This window comes from Papaver somniferum, chromosome 10, assembly GCF_003573695.1.
Source record: "Papaver somniferum cultivar HN1 chromosome 10, ASM357369v1, whole genome shotgun sequence".
In the NCBI taxonomy this organism is placed as follows: Eukaryota; Viridiplantae; Streptophyta; class Magnoliopsida; order Ranunculales; family Papaveraceae; genus Papaver; species Papaver somniferum.
This window is the reverse complement of record NC_039367.1, coordinates 28,437,975-28,457,842: the sequence shown is the minus strand read 5'-3', so window position 1 is coordinate 28,457,842 and position 19,868 is coordinate 28,437,975. Positions and strand designations below refer to the sequence as shown.

Sequence of the window (19,868 nt, the reverse complement as noted above, 5' to 3'; positions counted from 1 at the left end):
TCTCACTAAAAATACATATGGTTTTCGGATCATTGTGTAAGGGGGAGTGGTTTCCATGTGAGATGGAGTATTGACTAAGGGGGAGTGATACATATCACCATAGTATTATTGTTGAAGTTATGATACAATTGAACTTTGACGCTGTGTAATAATACTATGACATTGTATAACAATGATGGAGAACTATGTTTTCTCATTGTTATAGGTACGGATCTTCAACAGCAGTGATGCTAAACTTACAACCTTTGGGATCATTGGAGTACCTGGAAGTGACGAAGATTTCTAGGAATGTTGAAGATTAGACATGTGGAATAGGATCTACTAAAGTTTCTTTATCTTTTTTGTATTCCATATGTATTGATAGTTTTGTCACTAAAATTGACAAAGGGGGAGATTGTTAGAGCATTGCTCGGTCGAACTCGCATGCGTTGCTATCTCAAGCATGTTTGTCAATGTTAGTGATCAAAACTATAAGCCTTGATTTCTATTCTATTATAGCTAAGTCTCGGACTAGGATAGAAAGTGTATTTGAGCTCAAGGACTTCATGGCGACTCATCATACAAGTAGAAGAACTACTCAAGGAACCGGTGGAACTTCTCGACAAAAAGGTATGTGAAGACTTGAACTTATATATTACTCAAAAGTATATCTACTCTATCTCCTACTCTTTGAGACAAGAAGTCGTATGCTATATATATAGACTTTGATTATACACATTTGGTATTTAGAGCCGAGTATGTCTCGCCTATCTATATCTCGAAATATGAGTTGGTAAGCTTTTCGCTTTAACCAGGTTTATCTTTACCATGTGACGAGAGTCATGATATGTTTAAATCATCTTGAAAAACTGCTTTGACGAGAAATGGTGTAACAACTATATAACGTCCTCTAAGAATGTTTCAATGATTGAAATCAGAGTTTAGATTACGTAACCAATGGTGGACATAAGCATTGTTGTGGAAACACATTTATGTATAAGTCATATTCCTTGAACCAAAGTTTGCGAACTTTGTTGATCAAGAGAACCGGAAGAATGGCGTGAGCCAAGTCCGCGAACTGCCGAAGTTCTCAAACCCGAGAATTTCTGCTGGAGTTAAAAAAACTACTTGCGTGAAACTAAGTCCGCGAACCCAGTCCGCGAACCGGCGAAGTTCTCATACCCGAGAATTTCTGCTGGAGTTTGTAAACTTTGCCCGGTAACTTAAGTCCGCGAACCTAGTCTGCGAACTTGAGAAGGTTATATATCTAAAGATGATTTCTGAACTTAAAGGAATTCAGTTTGCAAACCGTGGCTATAAAAGTTTATGAACCGATTCAAGTGAATCAAATAATCTTTGCTTCAATTATGTCTTGTGTAGTACATGAGATTTCCTTTCAATTGAATAACTCTGTAACTAGTTCATTTGAAATCATTTTAACTAGTTATGGTGAAGAAGAACGTGGTTGATATGGAATGCTCATATGGCTAACCATTTGGTTAACTATTGTTGAATCAACAAGTGCATACGTTTAGGTACGGTTAACAAACCTAGAAGCATGCATTGTCAATTGTGTATAACAAGCTAATTTTTCGATCTAACGGTTGAGAAATATTAACTTGAATCTAAATCAGGTTTTCATCTAACGATGGATATTGATTGCTTTGTTTGAAAGACTATTTAAGGGGAACTCTAGTATCTGTGCAAAACTAATCTCCACACCTCACGTGTGATACTAGTTTGCATACTAGAGTCGGTTCTCCTTTAACCTTTGGTTTTCTTCTTATAAAACCAGGTTAACGACTTAATGACTTCATTGGGATTGTGAAGCCGGACCGATACTACTTTTATCGTAGTTGTGTGATCTGACCTTGCATCTTCTATCATACGAGTACAATCAGATTGATTGGCTTGAGATTGATATCTCCGATAGGCAATATATAAAAAGTAATCACAAACATCTTCGTCTCATTGTTTGTGATTTCGCAATATCTTGTTTCGCTGCCATACGATTAAGATTGTTGTGAGGTGATTGATAACTCTAGGCTATTCTTCGGGAATATAAGATCGTATTATGAATTGGTTCATGTTCACCTTGATTTATCAAAAGACGGAACAAAAATCTTTTAGGGTTTATCTGTGGGAGACAGATTGATCCTTTGATAGACTTGTTTGTGTGAGACAGATTTGTTTATTGTCAAGTCTTCGACTTTGGGTCGTGAAACTCTTAGTTGTGGGTGAGATCAGTTAAGGGAATCAAGTACGCAGTATCCTGCTGGGATCAGAGGCGTAGGGAGTACAACTGTACCTTGGATCAGTGGGAGACTGATTGGGGTTCAACTACAGTTCATTCTGAAGTTATCTTAGAGTATGCTGGTGTCTGTAGCGGCTTAATACAGTGTGTGTTCAATCTGGACTAGGTCCCGGGGTTTTTCTGCATTTGCGGTTTTCTCGTTAACAAAATTTCTGGTGTCTGTGTTATTTCTATTCCGCATTATATTATTTATCTTTATAATTGAAATAATACAGGTTGTGCGTTGAAGTTCAATCAATTAGAATATTCGACCTTTTGGTTGTTGATTTAAATTGATTGACACTTGGATATTGGTCTTTGGTACCATCCAAGTTATCTTTCTTTGATAAAGACTCACAGATTTTCATTTGCTTGAGAAAAAATCAAATTGATAGATTGATATATAAACTCTTTGATATACTTTTTATCTAGATTGAGTCTGACTGTCTAGTTGATTTTCTAGAAAGTATATTGGAGTTTGTCCATACAGATTGCTAAGCGAAATATTGGGTGTGGGTGTTATACCCCCGCTTTTTCAAGGCTCAGACAGACATGACCACAACTCAAAAGGAGCGAAACAATGAACATCTGAATGATTAGTCAAGGGATTCAGAATTCGGGTGTCAGATTGTCATAAACCAAATATGACCGAACATCAATTGGTGGAGTTGTGCATTAATGCTTTCTAGGGACTCTGTTCACAAAACCATATAATCTATGATGGAGCATGTGTGTTAGATTTTTTTTTATTTATCCAATGTGCATCGCCGAGATATATTTTCAAGATCTCATCCATGTTGCGTTGGCGCCTCGAACTTTGCTCCAGGATCCGCCTCAACTTTCCGCTCCAGAAGTCGCTCTGCTTCAACGTTCTCCCCAGAATCCGCTCCGCTTCAACGTTTAGCTCCAGGAGCCGCTTCAATGTCTCACCCCCAGAAGCCGCTCCTCTTTAACGTTTCACTCAATGTTTCGCTCCAGGAGTCGCTTCAATGTCTCACCTCCAGAAGATGCTCATCTTCAACGTTCCGCTCCAGAAGCCGCTTCGACGTTCTCTCCAGAAGCCGCTACTCCTTCCTACCAAGGTGCTGCCAAGAACCGCTATTGCTCGTTTGAGATTTACCATAACAACAACCATTTTAAGGAATATTTCGTCCATGTTATGTTCCAAGCATCCCATCCAGGAGAATACGATAGACTTGTACAAGGACGCAACACATTAGTGAGTGTTGAGGAATTTACACGTCTCAACACTAAGAGAAAGGATGTGTTGAGTAAGCATGCCTAGCAACACAGTAGTGAGTATTGAGGAATTTACACGTGTCAACACTAAGAGAAAGGATGTGTTGAGGAAGCATAGCAACACAGTAGTGAGTGTTGATGAATTTACATGTCTCAACACTAAGAGGAAGGATGTGTTGAGGAAGCATGCGTAGCAACACAGTACAAGGAATATTTTAATATATTCTCCAGATTCCTTGCGGAATATGGACATATCAAGGTCTACTATTTCTGACACCGGGTCAGCTATACAGACTTTTGCAGTTTTCGCCCTGAACTAAAAACCACCATCAACAGGTAGACAGTGAGAGCATTTTTTCAATGGAAAATGTAGAGTGGAATGGACATCTCATGATGCACTAACTTATTCTATCTGCTGTGCTGCCTCATTTAAAACTATTTTATCTGTAAACCATAACAGAATAGAACTAATACTCAGGTGAATTTGAACAAGGACGTTCCATCCATGAATGTGGACAGCTAGACGCAGAACACGCAGAGATAGATGGGCTGATGCAAGTTATACTGTGGGCTAAGGATCTCAACCTACACCAATTGTGCTTTGAGCTTGATGCTCAGAATGTAGTAGCAATAGCTAATGGGGCGTACCAAAGGGTCAGATGGGAATCACAGACACTGATCCTAGACATCATTAGTTTTCTTAGCAGGCATCCATTATGGACTTGAAAATATATTAATAGGAAGTTAAATAAACCGGATGATAAGCTGGATAGACACTCTCACATGTTTCAGATTAGTAATAGTTGGATGCAATATGCACCAAAATTTATAGTATGCACCAAACTTTATAGTAGAGGCATTATATGCTAACATGAATGATGTAACCAATTCCAATATCTAATCAAAATTTTCTCTTAGTATTAAAAAAAAAAAGTAGAGTGGAGACAACTATATGCTCTCATAACATGATATATATGGAAGGCAAGAAGCTTTAAGTGTTTCCAGAGTATACTACAACATAAATTCTTCAAAATGCATCCTTAATAAAAACCCAAATATAGACCAACTCACACACTCAGAAGTCAGAATCACCCAACATAAACTTGTCATGATATGTTACAATATGTGGCAGGTAAATTTAACCAAGGTATCAATGAACATGTTGATGAAGATAATTAATAAAGTTAAAGCAGAGGCACCCGGAGACAACATCAAACACAACAATAATTGATTAAAATGATGACTTATTTTGCTATCTCAGACATTTTAATTGTAATTCCCTTAGGCATGATTGGAAGCCAAAACCAAAAACAATGGATAGCATGTGTGCTACATCCTCTAGATGGTAACAATCATTTATTCATAATTGTAGTACTTTTCACAGGTACAACGCTACTCAGTCTTCGCACCTGAGTGGTCAGTTTTCTTCTAGTAATTTATTTGGTTCTGAGGAAAATTAATAATTTAATAGAGCGTTTGGATACCAGTAGCACTTCTCCTTCTCCAGAAGCAAATGTGAGAAACAGAAATCAGAAGAAAAACTATTCTCCAGAAACAAAAAGTGAGAAGCAGAAATCAAAAGTAAAACTATTATGCTTCACAAAGAGTTAATTTTTTTGCTTCTAGAGATCGTTTTGAAATTTTAACAAAACTGGATTTGAAGTCAAGAAGTAAAAATCTGAATGGGCATCCAAACGCTAGTAGCCTGTTTGGATAACACATGAGAAGTCGCTTTTTGACTTCTAGAAGTCGAAAAGCCAGAAATCAATTTGGGTATCGAGAATTTCAAAACGGCTTTGAAGTCGAAAAGTTAACTTTTTCTGAAGCAAGACAGTTTTGCTTTCTACTTCTACTTCTGGTATCCAGACGCACTATAATAACCTTTTTCGTACCACTTATTAAAATGTTGTTTTTTGTCTTCTGAAATAAATAAATAAATAAAAGACAGAAGTTAGTTTGGATACATTAGATTTATCCCTATGGGCTAGATTGAACTGCTAGATTAGCAGTTAAATGTTGCAGTTCAAAAACAAAGTGTTGTCTATTTGTTAACAATTGTTCTCTCTCCTAGCATCTGCTCATAGTTGAGGTAGCAGCGAGATTGAAGCGCTGAATGGTTCAGCACTGAAAAAATCACCTTTTAGCTGAATGGTTCAGCGCTGAGAGATTTATTTTCTGATCTGACGACTGAGATTAGTTGCGCTGAACCAAACAACGGTGGGCGCTGATGTGGACTGCTAATCTAGCTGCTAGATCAGCACACCATAGGGCTTAGCCTCAAATTGACTTCTAGAAGCATCTAACTTTGTGAGATCCAAAAATATTTTGTTCCTTATTTCTTCTTATCGTATCCAAGGCACCTTATACAAAGGCTCTAAGAGCTAGCACTATGGTTGGTCTCATTCCTTCTCTATCCCTCATATGTAGGGAAGGGATAGCACAAGGAAGGTAGTATCAGCTATGGTGCTCTTCTTTCCCTTCCCTACACAACACGGGTACTGTGTAGCTGTATGAATAGTGCCAAACGGCTACTTAGTACCCGTATTTTTTTTTCATTTTCTTTTTTCAATAAGAATATATCTGTTTAGGTAAAAAATATATTTTAGAGTAAAAAATGATATATATAAGAGGTAAAAATAGAGTTTTAGTAAAAAAAAAAAGAGTGAAAAAGGAAAGTTTTAGGATAAAACTAGATACGGAAACTCAGTAGCGTGTAAAATGCTACGGTTATTGAGTACCCGTAAAGCGTAAAAAAACGTGGGTACTCAGTACCCGTGTGATAGCCTTGTAAGAAAATGGGTGTATATCCCTACTCATGTAGGGATATGGAAGGCCATAGCAGTTGAGATTTTGGTGTTTTGAGGGATAGGGAAGGGATATCCCTCTCTACAGTGCTAGCTCTAAGTACCAGAAACTATACAACTAATATAACCTGTAGGGCTGTTCATGGTCGGTTTTTGTTCCGTTTCTAGCCAAACCAAAACCGAAACCAATACTATCGGTTTCTAAAAATCTAAACCAAACCAATCCATTAACCATTGGTTCGGTTTCCAAATGGTTCCAGCCGGTTTCGGTTTGTCCCAGTGGTTTTTGGTTAACCAATAGTTATGTCAAACGACTCAAACAAAAAAAAATACACAAATTTACAGATAAAAAAGTCGTAGCTGCCGATAGTATTGGTTTACACAAATTTACAGACAAAAAAATAAATATAAAAAAATATCAAGAATAGTTAAAGCTTACTCTAAATCTAGAGATCAAAAGAAGATATATAATATATCTTAATTTAGTTATTGACAAACAAAAAAGAATAAAGAAGGGAAGAAGAAAGTCGAGTAGCAGCAGTGACTGCTGTAGTTAGGGGTGGAGAAGAGAGGCGACTGAGAGAAGGAGAAAGAGGAAGAGGGAGAGTATCATAATGAAATATTAGATTTAGAGCTTTTATTTATCCTCTAAATCAATGGGTAGAATCTAATACTTGTAAATCAAGGTAGAAACTAAATTTAAAAATTAATCGGTTTTCCAATGATTTTTGGTTCGGTTTAGAGGTCAAACCAAACCAAAACCAACACTATCGGTTTTCCACTTTCTACACCATAACCAATCCATTAGTAAATGGTTCGATTTCGTTTCTTCCTAATTGGTCTGGTTCGGTCCGGTTCCAGCAGAAAACTGAAACCATGTTCAGCCCTAATAACCTGACAGCACATCCCCGATAATATATTGAGTGGGTGCTGATATAATTACCTACACCCCAAAAGACTGTTCCTCTCGACCTCCTGCACCCACTGTCAAACATCGAAGAAAGCAGTTCCTCCAAATCCAATCAATTTCTCTTCCTCTCTGTCTCAACTAGGGTTTCAAAATTAGGTTTATTAATTTTGATCTCCAAGAAAAAACTCCCCAGATCCGAGAGAGGTCGAAACCAAGTAGATTCATAGAGAGATATCAAAACAATCAATGGTGGCAATTTCTCTTTACAGGGGAAATTTACACAAAGCTCCTGACGCTCCTCGGAAATGGTTGATGCCGAGACGACATATTTCTCTGAAAGATTTCAGAATTCTTTCACATAAACGTGATAGAACCCTTTCTGCTATCGTTCCCTCCACCAAAATTACATCTCCCCCTACTACAACAATGGTTTCTGTTCCAAACCCTAACCCTAATTTACAGCAAGGGGAGGGAGTAGGAGATAGTGGAGGTTCAAAGAACAAATTGGATTCAGCTACTGAAACTTGTGATCTTATACAATTGGAACAAGAAATTGTGGATTTGATTGAGGTGAAGGAAAAGGAGGAGGGACAACAGCAGCATCTTTTAACGGCGGGTAAAGAGGAGGAAGAGTTTCAGATTGAATTGGATATTGATGGTGGTGGTACTTGTAATGAACAGCAACAACCTGTGGAAGTTGAGGACGATTGTATTTTGACTGTTGATGAAATAACAGAGTTAATCCTTGAGGTTGATTCTGGTGGTTTGGAAAATGTCGTCCCTGCCGGTGTGGATGGGACTTCACAAGAGGTGCTGGTGGTTTCTGATCAACCAACTATAAATGTAAGTGCTGTTCTCTAGATTGTTTTCTCTGTTGCTCTTGTGTGTGTTTTTTCTTTAATAATTGCTCTAAATTGATAATCTAGTATGCTGGGTTATGCAAGGTTATTCTAGATCAACGATTAAAGTGAAACGACCTCGTCTTGGTAGTTTCGCTTGGGCAATAGGCAAGTCACATAGGTGTCCGACCGTCCATATGAACATACATGATAGTGTTTGACACATGTTGATGTGAACATAAAAGAGAATCTGATATACGGATGGGAATCTAGATTCAAATTAGAACCTCCAAAAGTAGGGGATTTACCACAAGCAAAATTTTGAATTTGGTTTACCTATACCTAGATATCAGGATATCCTCATAGAGTTATAGGTGGAAGTGAAGGCTTAGCGCGGTGGTAGATTATGAGCTCAAGTCGAAAAGGTCTGATATGGGTTTGTTTGTCAGCAAAATATGTCTCAACTGAACTGCAATGCAACTTTTGGAAGAATCATAAGTCTAGTGAAACAAATAACTAGATGATGGACAGTCTTGCCAAGTACTTCTATATTGCAAACAATTGTGTCAGTAATGGCATTGACCACAGTATCTGAGGAGTGAGGATGGGCTTAATGGGAGAGACAATTGCTGTTTAGGTTGGCTACTTAGTTGCATTTTCAAACGGGTCGATCGTTGATTTTGATCAGCAGACGCTGAAATCAGCTTTCCTTTATCTTATTTGATTGGTTATTTCACATTGCAATTCTGTCTTTAGAGTAGAAAATAATTTATCTCAATGCCAGGTGTTCGAAAATGTGGATCTGCCATACGAAAAGGAGAAAAAGAAAAGGGAGTTGGAGGAGAAGTTGGAAGTTCTGAATGGGAGGAAACATAATCTAGTGCAAATGCTTAAGCAGGTACATTCTTGTTTCGTATCTGGGAGTTATTGGCAATATGAACCATATTCTCTATATATTAGTAGTTTCTTTCTACATTTCCTAATGGCTTTATTTCCTTTTTAACGATCCCAGCAGATTCTAAATGCGGAGGAGGAGATGAAGAGAAGAAACAACGTGCCGGCATCAGTAATCCGACCTCCTGCTCCTCTGCAAGTGGAGACAAGCGACTTAGGGTCTCCTAGACAGGCTGTTACTAGAACGGGTATGGATGCTAATCACTGTGGAGATTTAGAGGGAGAATCAGAAGATCATTCTCCTCATAACGCACATATACGCAATTTTCAGCGTATGCGCAGCACATCTCCTTCTGGATCTTCTCCTTTTAGAAAGAGTTCACATAGCTCCCTTCAACCTAATACGGTAATATCTTGTCTCCAAATCATGTATATCATAAACAGTTATACCTAATAAATTTCACGATCATAATATTGCCTCAGTGTAACTTGATACATCTTTATTAGATTTACACTTTTAGTGCATGAGAATAGAATTTACGAACGAAGTATGTTGTTTAACCGGACTGCAAACAAAGTTTAAGTTAGAAGTTGTTTAGAAGGTTAGCTTAGTGTCTTCTCTTTTGAATATAAGCTTCTGTATTTTATGCATTCAATTATAAGCGTATTGCCAAGTAACAAATCTTCTTATTATGCATCGATTTTCTAGCTGCAAACTTTGTAACTTGTTTTGTTAATTAATGAATTAATTTAAGATTGGAAGGGGTGACTTCCAAATTGCCACCCGTTTTTTTAATCTGGGATTGCTACTAATTCTATTTATTTCAGCTTTGATACCCAATCAAGAAGTTAATTCATCCGGGATTCTTTTTATGCAGGTTTTGTGCCCTCCACGAACTAGTGGTATTATAGCCAGTCCAAGTCCATCACGCTTTGCTCCATCCGGATCAGCACATCCTACAAATCCTCCGCCTGCTCCTATATCAGTCTCCGGAACTCGGTTAATGGCTTCATTCCCTTCTCCCGCTGCTTCAGGCGGCACTTCAGTCTTCAGAGATTCCCGTTTTACCAGTCCGTCGTGAAATTTACCTGGTGGGTAAAAATTTAGCTGTATTTTGTAGCAGCTGATTTGTAAATTTGTTCAGATTATGTACTAGCTTCTATTTTTCTAATCGAGTAAATTAATCTTCTTCCAAAACCTGTTGTACATAGAAAAGACTAGCATCTGTTGTCAAAATTGCTCAATAGAAACATGACGAATCTTTCTCTGGACATAATGTGGGTGAGGGATACCTGATTACCCAAATTTGTACTATTATTGTACTATGTGGTTTTCTTAGCCCGCAGAGATAGACATGGTTTCTTCCATCATTGATCTCCTCACTCCTCCTGAAGACAAAAAAGAGCAGTAAATAATACCAGTCCGTTTCAAGTTTCAATGAGTAGGTAGAAAGATTAAATATTCAATTCAAACATGTTGTGTCACATTCAAAGGACTAGTAAAATTGTAAGTAACCACATCTCTTTTCCACTTCCCCAGGTTTGTGTACTCTCTAACTATAGTCAACCAGATTGCAGCAGAAAATCACCACCTATACTCAACCCACCATCTTTGCTTATTAACTACACCATTATTCATTCACTCTCCATCTTTTTGAAAAACACACAGAAATGCCTTCAAAAGACTTGGTTGAGCTTAGTTGAAAAACAAAGAAGACAATCATGGAACCAACCCACAAGAAAACATACCATAGTGATGGCAGATCTTCCTTTTCTTCTTCATCTGCTGTCAACAAGAACAATTGCTATACTAAAACTAATCACCAAAAACCGATGGCGGATCCTCTAGTCTTGTATCTGAAGTCTCCCACACTCTCTATCAATGCAGCCAACGATTCCTCTCCCCATGACAAAACCCAAGACTCGAAACCCAGCAGCAAAATATCTACCATGGAAAAACTTGTACAGATCAAACAGGAAATAAAAGAGAAGGTGAAAAACCAACAAATGGAAGGAGGAGGAGAAAGGGATATAGAAGAGCCAATAAAGCGTCTTTCAATTAGCAGCGGAGATGGAGCGGGTGTTGTGAGGAAGACGGAAGTAAAAGTATCATCACTAAACCGATTTTCACAGATGGAGTTGGATGAGTTCTTCTCCAGGCTTGGTGCACGGATTCTGGCATTAGATATGCCTCCGTTTATGCAGATCCAGGCTGTTGGTCACGCTCGTAATGCTTACAATGGACGAGACAAGTTTTCTTCACGGGCTCTTGCTTCTACCCTCAAGAAGGTAAATTGTTAAATAACAACATAGTAAATTATTAACAATAAAATATGGGTCAATCTAGTATAAGAACTAACTTTGATTGATGTAATTTTTAAACAGGAATTTGATGAAGATTATGGAGCAGCATGGCATTTTATAGTTGGAACAAGTTTTGGGTCATTTGTAACTCACTCCGTTGGAGGTTTTTTGTACTTCTCATTAGATTATTGTAGTACTGGTAGTCATCCTCATAACCCAAAAAGTCATCATAAGAAGAAGATGTACATACTCATGTTCAAGACTAGTGTGCAAAAGTCTTCTGCTAATTGATCAAAACAAATGGAATGGGTCTCTTGTCTTGTGAGAGGCATTTTTACCTGATTCCTTGTGTAACACAACCATTTCAGCTATCATCCATGGCAGTTGTCATCATGGTCTTTAACTCTGAATTGACCCTTCAATTCAGAAAACTCATCAGTGATATGGACTATGAGTATGTTTTACTAGGCGATTGTAGTTTTTTACCTCGAGAAAATTATAAACGTCTTTGAATTTGATGTAGAGAATATATGGTTGGATAGCACCACCAGTGGATGAAAAAATGTTGTCACCAAACCAAATGGCCAAGAAATAAGATTTTTGTTAAAGGGAGAGCACCAAGTGATCCGAGGAGAGCAAAAATCGTTGTCGACTCGCTAACTCGATTGATTTATACAACGAGTCAGGTTCAAAATTTTTTAAGACTACAAATACCCCCCGTCAAGAAAAACATTGTAATTTTTCTTTATTTTAGTACACTTTATGATCGTCAGACGCTTTTCCATCGTATATATAGTAGGTGATCAATTGTAACAAAATGCATACATATTACCACAATAAGTTGTTTAGATCGTACACAGTGAATTTGCCAGAAAGGGATAAACTGTCGATGCAACAAAACAGTTCACAGATTCAATTAAATTTTGATGTCTTTTTCTCTACAAAATGCTATATACACAAAAATGGCGAAAATGAAATGCAATTTATCATGGATATTAAGATTCAGACTACCTCTTACATATTTCCCTCACAATCTCTCGTCCTGAATTAGCTATACCTCTTACTAATCTCAGTCCCGCACAAATTTTTTTTTTTTACAATCTGTCCCTTTTAGTTAGGATCTTAACTAAGCTCTAATTCCTCCATTTTAATTTGGGTTCTTAACTACATATTTGCAGCGGAAAAAATTTACTGGTTAGAACAATCTTCAATTTCGTCTTACTCAGGTTTGATTCTTTCTCTTTGATCGATGGTGTAAGTTAATCAAATTAAGTTAAATTTAAGTGATTAGTTTTTTTTATAGCAGCGAGTTGAATTTAACTTTACCTCTTCTTTTTTATTCGCAAGATCTATATACCATGGCTCATCATTGTTACTTGAACTGTATTCGTGGGTTTGAATTACAAATTGTGGTGGTGGTGGTAGAGGAAGCAACACAGGTACATAGATGACGAGAGTGGACCATGTTGTGGTGGTGATAGATTCACATATGAGTTTGAGTAAGCGTGTAAATAAGGATATTGTAGTCCTAGTCAAATAAAATTACTAAATCGGCAGAATTAGTGAGTCAATTACAATTTTTGCTTTCCTCGGATCACCTTTTGCTCTCCCTTTAATAAAAATCAGAAATAATAATCATAGATGACACCTTAAAATTAGTTTTACCGTCAAAATCCTCCACGTTACATCTGTTAAATTTGAACGGACAGATCTAAATCATCCAAATGAAAGAAAGCAAACCTGAACCCTGAAATCAAAACAACTGTGGGTTCTTCTTTGATATCCAAAATGACATTATCTTCCATCCCACTTTTTTAAGACCAGTTTTCAGCTGAAACAAACTTCAGAGAGGGTTTGAGTAATTCTTTTAGATTATGTTCCTGTCATTTGCTATTATGGCACCAAGGTCTGGGTACCTCTATCAACGTCAGTAGTCAATTCAAGTGATCCTTCTGTTCCATGCTTCTATTTCTATATGATATCCTGGGTGTTTGTTTTACTGAGAGAAATCTCAATCAGAGTTATAGTCGAGCTAATTAGTTAACAACTCAGGAACTTAACATGGCTTTATAGTATTAATATTGTTACATCACATGCATAAAGAAAATTTGAACTCTGGGGTGCTGTAATTCTCTGTACTACAAGAGCACTATGAAAACTCTGAGCAGGATCTTGTTGGGATTCCGCCCTCTTTGTTGCAGAAGGAAAAGCTCTTTGCAGCATTGCAGTGGTTACAAAACGCAACAAAAGGCTAACAGATGGTGTAATTGGCGAAGTTTTACGATCTGTGCAGGTGAGAATTGATGAAACTAGATTGGTGAACTGAACATCACGGTATTCATTATAACTTATTAGTTTTTACCATGTTTGTTTTGTAGGAAGCTACCATTTGCCTCCGTGGGTTGCACTTGCTGCTCGTCCAAGGCTTGGAGTCTGGCATTATATACACGGCAATGTGGATGCCATGGCTACTGAAGTGTTGACTGCTTCTGAGTATGTGCAATTCAGAAAAGAACTTGTGAATAGAAGGTAAAGACTACCACTTACATTCAGTAGATCATTCTTCTGCGTCTATTTTCTCAAATTTGTATTAAGATGTGCATTGTTTGTATTGCAGGGCCAATGGAACTTCATGCTTGAGTTGGACTTTGTGTCGTTCAATGCTCAATTTACTCGTCCCGCACTATCAAAATCCATTGGCAATGGTGTAGAGTTTCTTAACCGACACCTTTCTGCGAAAATGTTTCATGACAGAGATAGCATGCACCCTGTTGGAACAAAGGAGAATATTTGGTTTCTCTATTTATGATTGGCTTACACTGCAAGAAAATATTCTCTAGATATGTTGCTATCTATACGAATATGTAGCATGTATAGGATATATATATACACGTCTTGTAAAACCTCCATTGATAATAAGAAACCCTAATCATTCTTCTCCCGTGGACGTAGGCTATAGCCAAACCACGTTAAACTGTGTTTCTTCTTTAATCTGTTTTAGTTAACTGCATAACATCTTATGCAGATCCAATATTGACTGCATAACATCTTATGCATACTACATAACATCTTATGCATACCAACATGGTATCAGGGGATCGTTAACGATCCTGGACGTTTCTATGTAATCAAGTTTCGTTTCTCTGTGTGTTTACTATGGCACAATCATATCATAATACTAGTTTGCGTTTAACCTCTGTCTTGCTGAATGATGTCAATTATGTCAGCTGGTCTAGGACTGCTGCTCTTGCTCTTGGGGGTAAAAGAAAGTCTGGGTATATTGGTGAGAATAGGACCTGTCCAGATGCTAAAGATCCAAAGTATGAAGATTGGATTGCTGATAATCAACTGGTTCGCACGTGGCTTCTCCAGTCGATGGAACCACGTATTTCGGAAATTTTCTCGTTTTCAGAATCTGCAAAGGATTTGTGGAAGTCTGTTGCTAGTCTGTATGGCTTACGGAATAATGCTGCTCGGGTGTTTGAGCTGAAGCGTGAGATTGCTGAGGCTGCACAAGGTACGAAAAGTTTTACTGAGCATTTTGGTTATTTAAAAAGGAAGTGGGATGAACTGGATACATATCGTCCTCATACAACTGATGCCAAAATTCTCTTAAAGAGGGTTGAGGAGGATAAATTTTTTAATGTGCTCAGTAGCCTCACATCAGAGTATGAATCTCTTAGAAGCACTATTCTCATGAGTGCTGAATTGCCAAGTTTGTCTAGTGTCTGTGCGACTGTGCAACGTGAAGAGACACGCAAGAAAGTTATGAATTCTGTTTCTAAAAGCATTCTAGACCTGGATGCTGCTGAATCCAGTGCTGTTCTGAGCTCCAGAGATGATAAACGAAGAGCCATGCCATTTGATAAGGACAAGACTTCTCGTGCTAAGGGTAAGAGAGAAGTTTTTCATTGTGATCATTGTAATAAAACTGGTCACACCAAGGATCGTTGTTGGGATATTTATCCTCATCTTAAAGCTAATTTTGACAAAAATAAGCTTGCTCGAGCTGCTGTAGCTGAAAATTCATCCTTTACCATAGACCAGTTGAAGAATTTCTTTCACCAGTTGAGTAATAAGAATGAGCGCAAGGCCAACCATACTTCAGGTAACCTGCTAGGCTTTCTTACTACGCCTGTTTCCAACCGTCACATTTGGATTATTGATTCAGGAGCTACAGATCATATGGCAAATGATCCTTCGTCAGTTCATGCGTTTATTCGCAGCTCTCATAAAAATGTGTCTGTTGCTAATGGCTCTACTGCTCCTGTGCTGGGCAGTGGGAAAGTGCATTTTTTTCCAGATTGTCCGCCATCTAATGCACTTGTTGTTCCCTCGTTTCCTAATCAATTGTTATGTGTTGGTCAAATCACTAATTCTCTGAATTGTGATGTTACATTTACCCCTACCTCGGTCATCTTTCAGGATCGAAAGACGAAGAAGACGATTGGTAGAGGCATCTTTTCTCATGGATTGTACCTGTTATGCTCTAGTGACATGGCATGTCTCACTCAAAGATCAACTCTGCAGTTTCTTTATCATCAAAGACTTGGTCATCCTTCCAGTCGTGTTTTGTCTAGGATTTTTCCCACATTTTCTGTTCAGTCTCAAGTCTGTGATGTTTGTCAGTTTTCTAAACAATCTCGTTTTCCATTTCCTAACTCTGTGACTCGAGCTACAATGCCTTTTGAATTAATTCATTCTGATTTATGGGGTCCTGCTCCAATTGATGCTTATGATGGGTATAAATATTTTGTTATCTTTATAGATGATTGGTCACGTGCTACATGGATCTATTTACTCAAATCCAAAACTGAAGTTTCATCTGTATTTGCGGATTTTCATTGTATGATACACAACCAATTTGATGCACAAGTTAAAATTTTTAGATCAGATAATGGCACTGAGTTTGTCAAAGGCTCTCTTCCAGGTTATTTGCGTAGTCATGGTATTATCCATCAAACTAGCTGTGTTGGTACTTCACAGCAAAATGGTGTTGCTGAAAGGAAACTTCGTCATATTCTGGAAACAACACGTGCTCTTATGATTCAGATGCATGTTCCAAAGAAATTCTGGTCTCATGGTTCTCTGACGGACACTTACTTGATCAATCGTCTTCCTAGTCGTGTGCTTGAGTTCAAATCTCCATTAAAGGTTTTAAAACATCATCAGCCTGGCATTTCTCATCTCAGAGTTTTCGGTTGTGTTTGTTATGTACATTTACAGGCTAAGCATCGTGATAAACTGGATTCACGGGCAACTAAGTGTGTGTTCTTTGGTTACTCATCTACAAAGAAAGGATATATTTGTTATCATCCACCCACTAGAAAGCTCCAGATTTCTCGTGATGTTGTGTTTGATGAAACAATGGCTTATTTTCAGTGTGATTCTGGTAGTCGGTCTCAGGGGGAGTGTTATACAGATTTTGCACCACTTCTAGTTATTAATGAGATACCTACTGCAACAGATTCCCACAGAGATAATGGTGATGGGGTAGAGTTGGTGGACGTACCTAATGCAGTGTTGGATGTGCATAATGAAGCAGTTCATGAAGAAGCTTCAGACAATAATGTTAGTGTTACTGATGATAATACAGGACTATAAGATGTGCCGCATCAAGTTCCAGAAACTGAGGTTATGGTTCCACAAGATCATCAACCAGTGGTACCAATTGTCAGAACCTCAAGTCGTGAGAAGAAGGCTCCAGAAAAATACAAAGATTTCTTTACATATCATTCCGCTGCGTATCCTATACAAGCACATTTAACTTATGATCATGTAGGTTCTTCACACTCTGCATTTCTAAGTGCTATATCCAGTCATCAAGAACCTAAAAACTACAATGAAGCAAAGTCTAATCCAAAATGGAAGGCACCAATGGAGAATGAGTTACGTGCCTTAGATGTAAATAATACATACAGTATTATCAAGTTGCCTCCCGGGAAGAAGACTGTTGGATGTAGATGGGTGTACAAAATTAAATACAGAAGTGATGGAACTGTTGAGCGTTATAAGGCAAGATTAGTAGCAAGAGGTTTTACTCAAAGATATGGAGAAGACTACACAGAAACCTTTTCACCAGTTGCAAAGATGAATACGTTTCGTGTTCTTATGTCTCTTGCAGTTAATAAAGATTGGAAATTGTTTCAAATGGATGTGAAGAATGCATACTTACAAGGTGATTTAGAAGAAGAGGTGTATATGAGTATACCACCTGGACACCCTCGAGAAGGAGAGAGCAATATGGTTTGCAAGCTTAAGAAGGCAATATATGGTTTAAAGAAATCACCACGTGCATGGTATGCAAAGCTAAGTTCAGTACTCATCCAGAATAAGTTCAAAAGGAGCTTTGCCGATTCTTCCTTGTTTATTAAAAGAAGTAATCTTGGTACAACTATAGTTCTAGTGCATGTTGATGACCTTGTGATTACAGGAGACAATCAACAAGAAATTAGAAATCTTAAAGCAATGCTTCATTCCAGATTTGACATCAAGGATTTAGGAATACTGAAGTATTTCCTGGGATTAGAAGTTGCTTACTCAAAGAAGGGTATTTTTCTGAATCAAAGAAAATATGTGTTGGACCTGCTGAAGGCTACAGGAAAAATGGGAGTAAATCCTTGTGATACTCCTACAGAAATTGGCAACAAACTTATGATGGTGATGTGTTAAGTGATATTGGGTCATATCAAAGGTTAGTAGGCAAGTTAATTTATCTCACTGTTACCAGACCTGACATAGCACATGCAATAAGCTTAGTCAGTCGTTATATGCATACACCTCGTGTTAAACATCTAAATGCAGTAATTAGGATTCTACAGTATTTAAAAAGATCACCAGGAAGAGGAGTTTTGATGACAAAGAATGAAGCCTATTCAATTTCTAGCTACTGTATAACAGCATATTCAGATGCTGATTATGCTGGATGTCTAGTTGATCGTAAATCAACAACAGGGTACTGCATATTCTTTGGTGGTAATCTGGTTACATGGAGAAGCAAGAAACAAAATGTTGTTTCTCGATCAAGTGCTGAAGCAGAATACAGATCCATGGCTTCAACAACTTGTGAGATTGTTTGGCTGCGAGCATTACTTAAAGATTTGGGTTTTCTGTCACCTCAGCCAGCTAAGATGTTTTGTGACAATCAAGCAGCGATACAAATCGCATCAAATCCCACCTTTCATGAGCGTACAAACCACATAGAAGTGGATTGTCATTTTGTTAGAGAGAAGGTATTGGCCAAAGTAATATGCACTCCCTTCGTTCGTAGTCATCAAAAACTGGCAGATGTTTTTACTAAGGGTTTACCTGTCAATCAATTCAATGGAATTCTATCCAAGTTGGGCTCCATTGATATCTTCGCACCAACTTGAGGGGGAGTGTTGGAACAAAGGAGAATATTTGGTTTCTCTATTTATGATTGGCTTACACTGCAAGAAAATATTCTCTAGATATGTTGCTATCTATACAAATATATGGCATGTATAGGATATATATATACACGTCTTGTAAAACCTCCATTGATAATAAGAAACTCTAATCATTCTTCTCCCGTGTACGTAGGCTATAGCCGAACCACGTTAAACTGTGTTTCTTCTTTAATCTGTTTTAGTTAACTGCATAACATCTTATGCAGATCCAATATTGACTGCATAACATTTTATGCATACCAACACACCCGTTACTTAATATGCTCAAAGCACACAACTACCGTCGAAAGGTAATAGTTGCACATATGCGTGTTTGTGTGCCTTAATTGCATTGTGAATAAGCCTTGGTGTATATTGAGATGAATGCTATTTTAGATCTTGTTGAATTCCAAAATGTTGATGTTTACTGCAATTTAGCTTTCAGGTAAATCGGTAATCACAACATAGTAAATTATTAACAATAAAATTTGGTTCAATGTAGATTTGATTGATGTAAATTTTAAAACAGGAGCTTGTAACTCATTCAGTTGAAGGTTTTTTGTACTTCTCGTTATACTATTGTAGTAGTAGTAGGACAACAATAATTTTTGAGACTCACACGGCCTAACTACCAATCTACCAGGTCCACATTATGGATCCCATATGTTCTTTTTTTCTTTTTCATGTCGTCATGGTCTGTTAGAAAATTTTAACTGTATTTGAAAATGGCCAATAAGCAGTCGCATAATGTATTCTACATGAAAGCATAAGAGCAATCCCTATGGAATGAACAAACCTGTAGTTTGTTCATTTTGCTCCCACTATGGAATGAACAAACATGAAAAATGGATGTTCAAACCATCAAATTTGTTGGTTTGAACGTCGAGTCGGTAGAACCAGCGCGCGTCTGTGAAAATGACGAGCGTCATGCCTAGCAACGCTGGCGTCAGTAAGGAAATTGCTAGCGTTATATCTTCAAACGCGCGTCTTTACTAATAGCGCCCGCGTCTATATTTCAGACGCCAGAGTCTGACCTAATGTCGCCAACGGCTCAATCAGAACGGTCAGAAAAACTTTTGATCCAACGGATACATTTTCTGAAATCTATAATTACTCCTCATTTCAACTCTAAATTCACACATTCTACACATTCTTCTCTTCACTCACAAATCTTGATCGAACATGTCTCGGCCCCGG

General features: G+C 37.8%; 3 protein-coding genes across 4 annotated transcripts; all 3 read left to right on the top strand.

The window, feature by feature from the left end:
• Positions 1-7,276: 7,276 nt before the first annotated feature.
• On the top strand, positions 7,277-10,264 carry LOC113319693. 2 transcript variants are annotated; one of them, XM_026567935.1, is made up of 4 exons: positions 7,277-8,068; positions 8,849-8,962; positions 9,080-9,364; positions 9,837-10,264. In XM_026567935.1, exons 1-4 carry the CDS (start codon positions 7,472-7,474, stop codon positions 10,038-10,040), a joined length of 1,200 nt encoding a protein of 399 aa, XP_026423720.1. In that variant the 5' UTR covers positions 7,277-7,471; the 3' UTR covers positions 10,041-10,264. The 2 variants fall into 2 exon arrangements, with proteins under 2 accessions (XP_026423720.1, XP_026423719.1); XM_026567934.1 differs by having other exon boundaries at positions 9,077-9,364.
• Positions 10,265-10,604: 340 nt separating this feature from the next.
• Positions 10,605-11,748, top strand: LOC113318346. Its single transcript, XM_026566492.1, has 2 exons — positions 10,605-11,247; positions 11,344-11,748. Exons 1-2 carry the CDS (start codon positions 10,681-10,683, stop codon positions 11,551-11,553), a joined length of 777 nt encoding a protein of 258 aa, XP_026422277.1. The 5' UTR covers positions 10,605-10,680; the 3' UTR covers positions 11,554-11,748.
• A 1,361-nt stretch (positions 11,749-13,109) lies between these two features.
• Positions 13,110-13,982, top strand: LOC113318348. The gene is made up of 3 exons (XM_026566493.1): positions 13,110-13,555; positions 13,641-13,791; positions 13,880-13,982. The coding sequence occupies exons 1-3, from the start codon at positions 13,414-13,416 to the stop codon at positions 13,971-13,973; spliced, it is 387 nt and encodes a 128-aa protein (XP_026422278.1). The 5' UTR covers positions 13,110-13,413; the 3' UTR covers positions 13,974-13,982.
• Positions 13,983-19,868: the final 5,886 nt, after the last annotated feature.

Coding starts and splice junctions, on each gene's coding strand:
- LOC113319693 (XM_026567934.1), top strand. CDS start 7,472: ATGGTGGCAATTTCTCTTTACAGGGGAAATTTACACAAAGCTCCTGAC. Junction 8,069..8,848: donor CTGATCAACCAACTATAAAT/GTAAGTGCTGTT, acceptor TCTCAATGCCAG/GTGTTCGAAAATGTGGATCT. Junction 9,365..9,836: donor GCTCCCTTCAACCTAATACG/GTAATATCTTGT, acceptor CTTTTTATGCAG/GTTTTGTGCCCTCCACGAAC.
- LOC113318346 (XM_026566492.1), top strand. CDS start 10,681: ATGGAACCAACCCACAAGAAAACATACCATAGTGATGGCAGATCTTCC. Junction 11,248..11,343: donor TTGCTTCTACCCTCAAGAAG/GTAAATTGTTAA, acceptor ATTTTTAAACAG/GAATTTGATGAAGATTATGG.
- LOC113318348 (XM_026566493.1), top strand. CDS start 13,414: ATGAAAACTCTGAGCAGGATCTTGTTGGGATTCCGCCCTCTTTGTTGC. Junction 13,556..13,640: donor AAGTTTTACGATCTGTGCAG/GTGAGAATTGAT, acceptor TTTGTTTTGTAG/GAAGCTACCATTTGCCTCCG. Junction 13,792..13,879: donor AAAGAACTTGTGAATAGAAG/GTAAAGACTACC, acceptor TTTGTATTGCAG/GGCCAATGGAACTTCATGCT.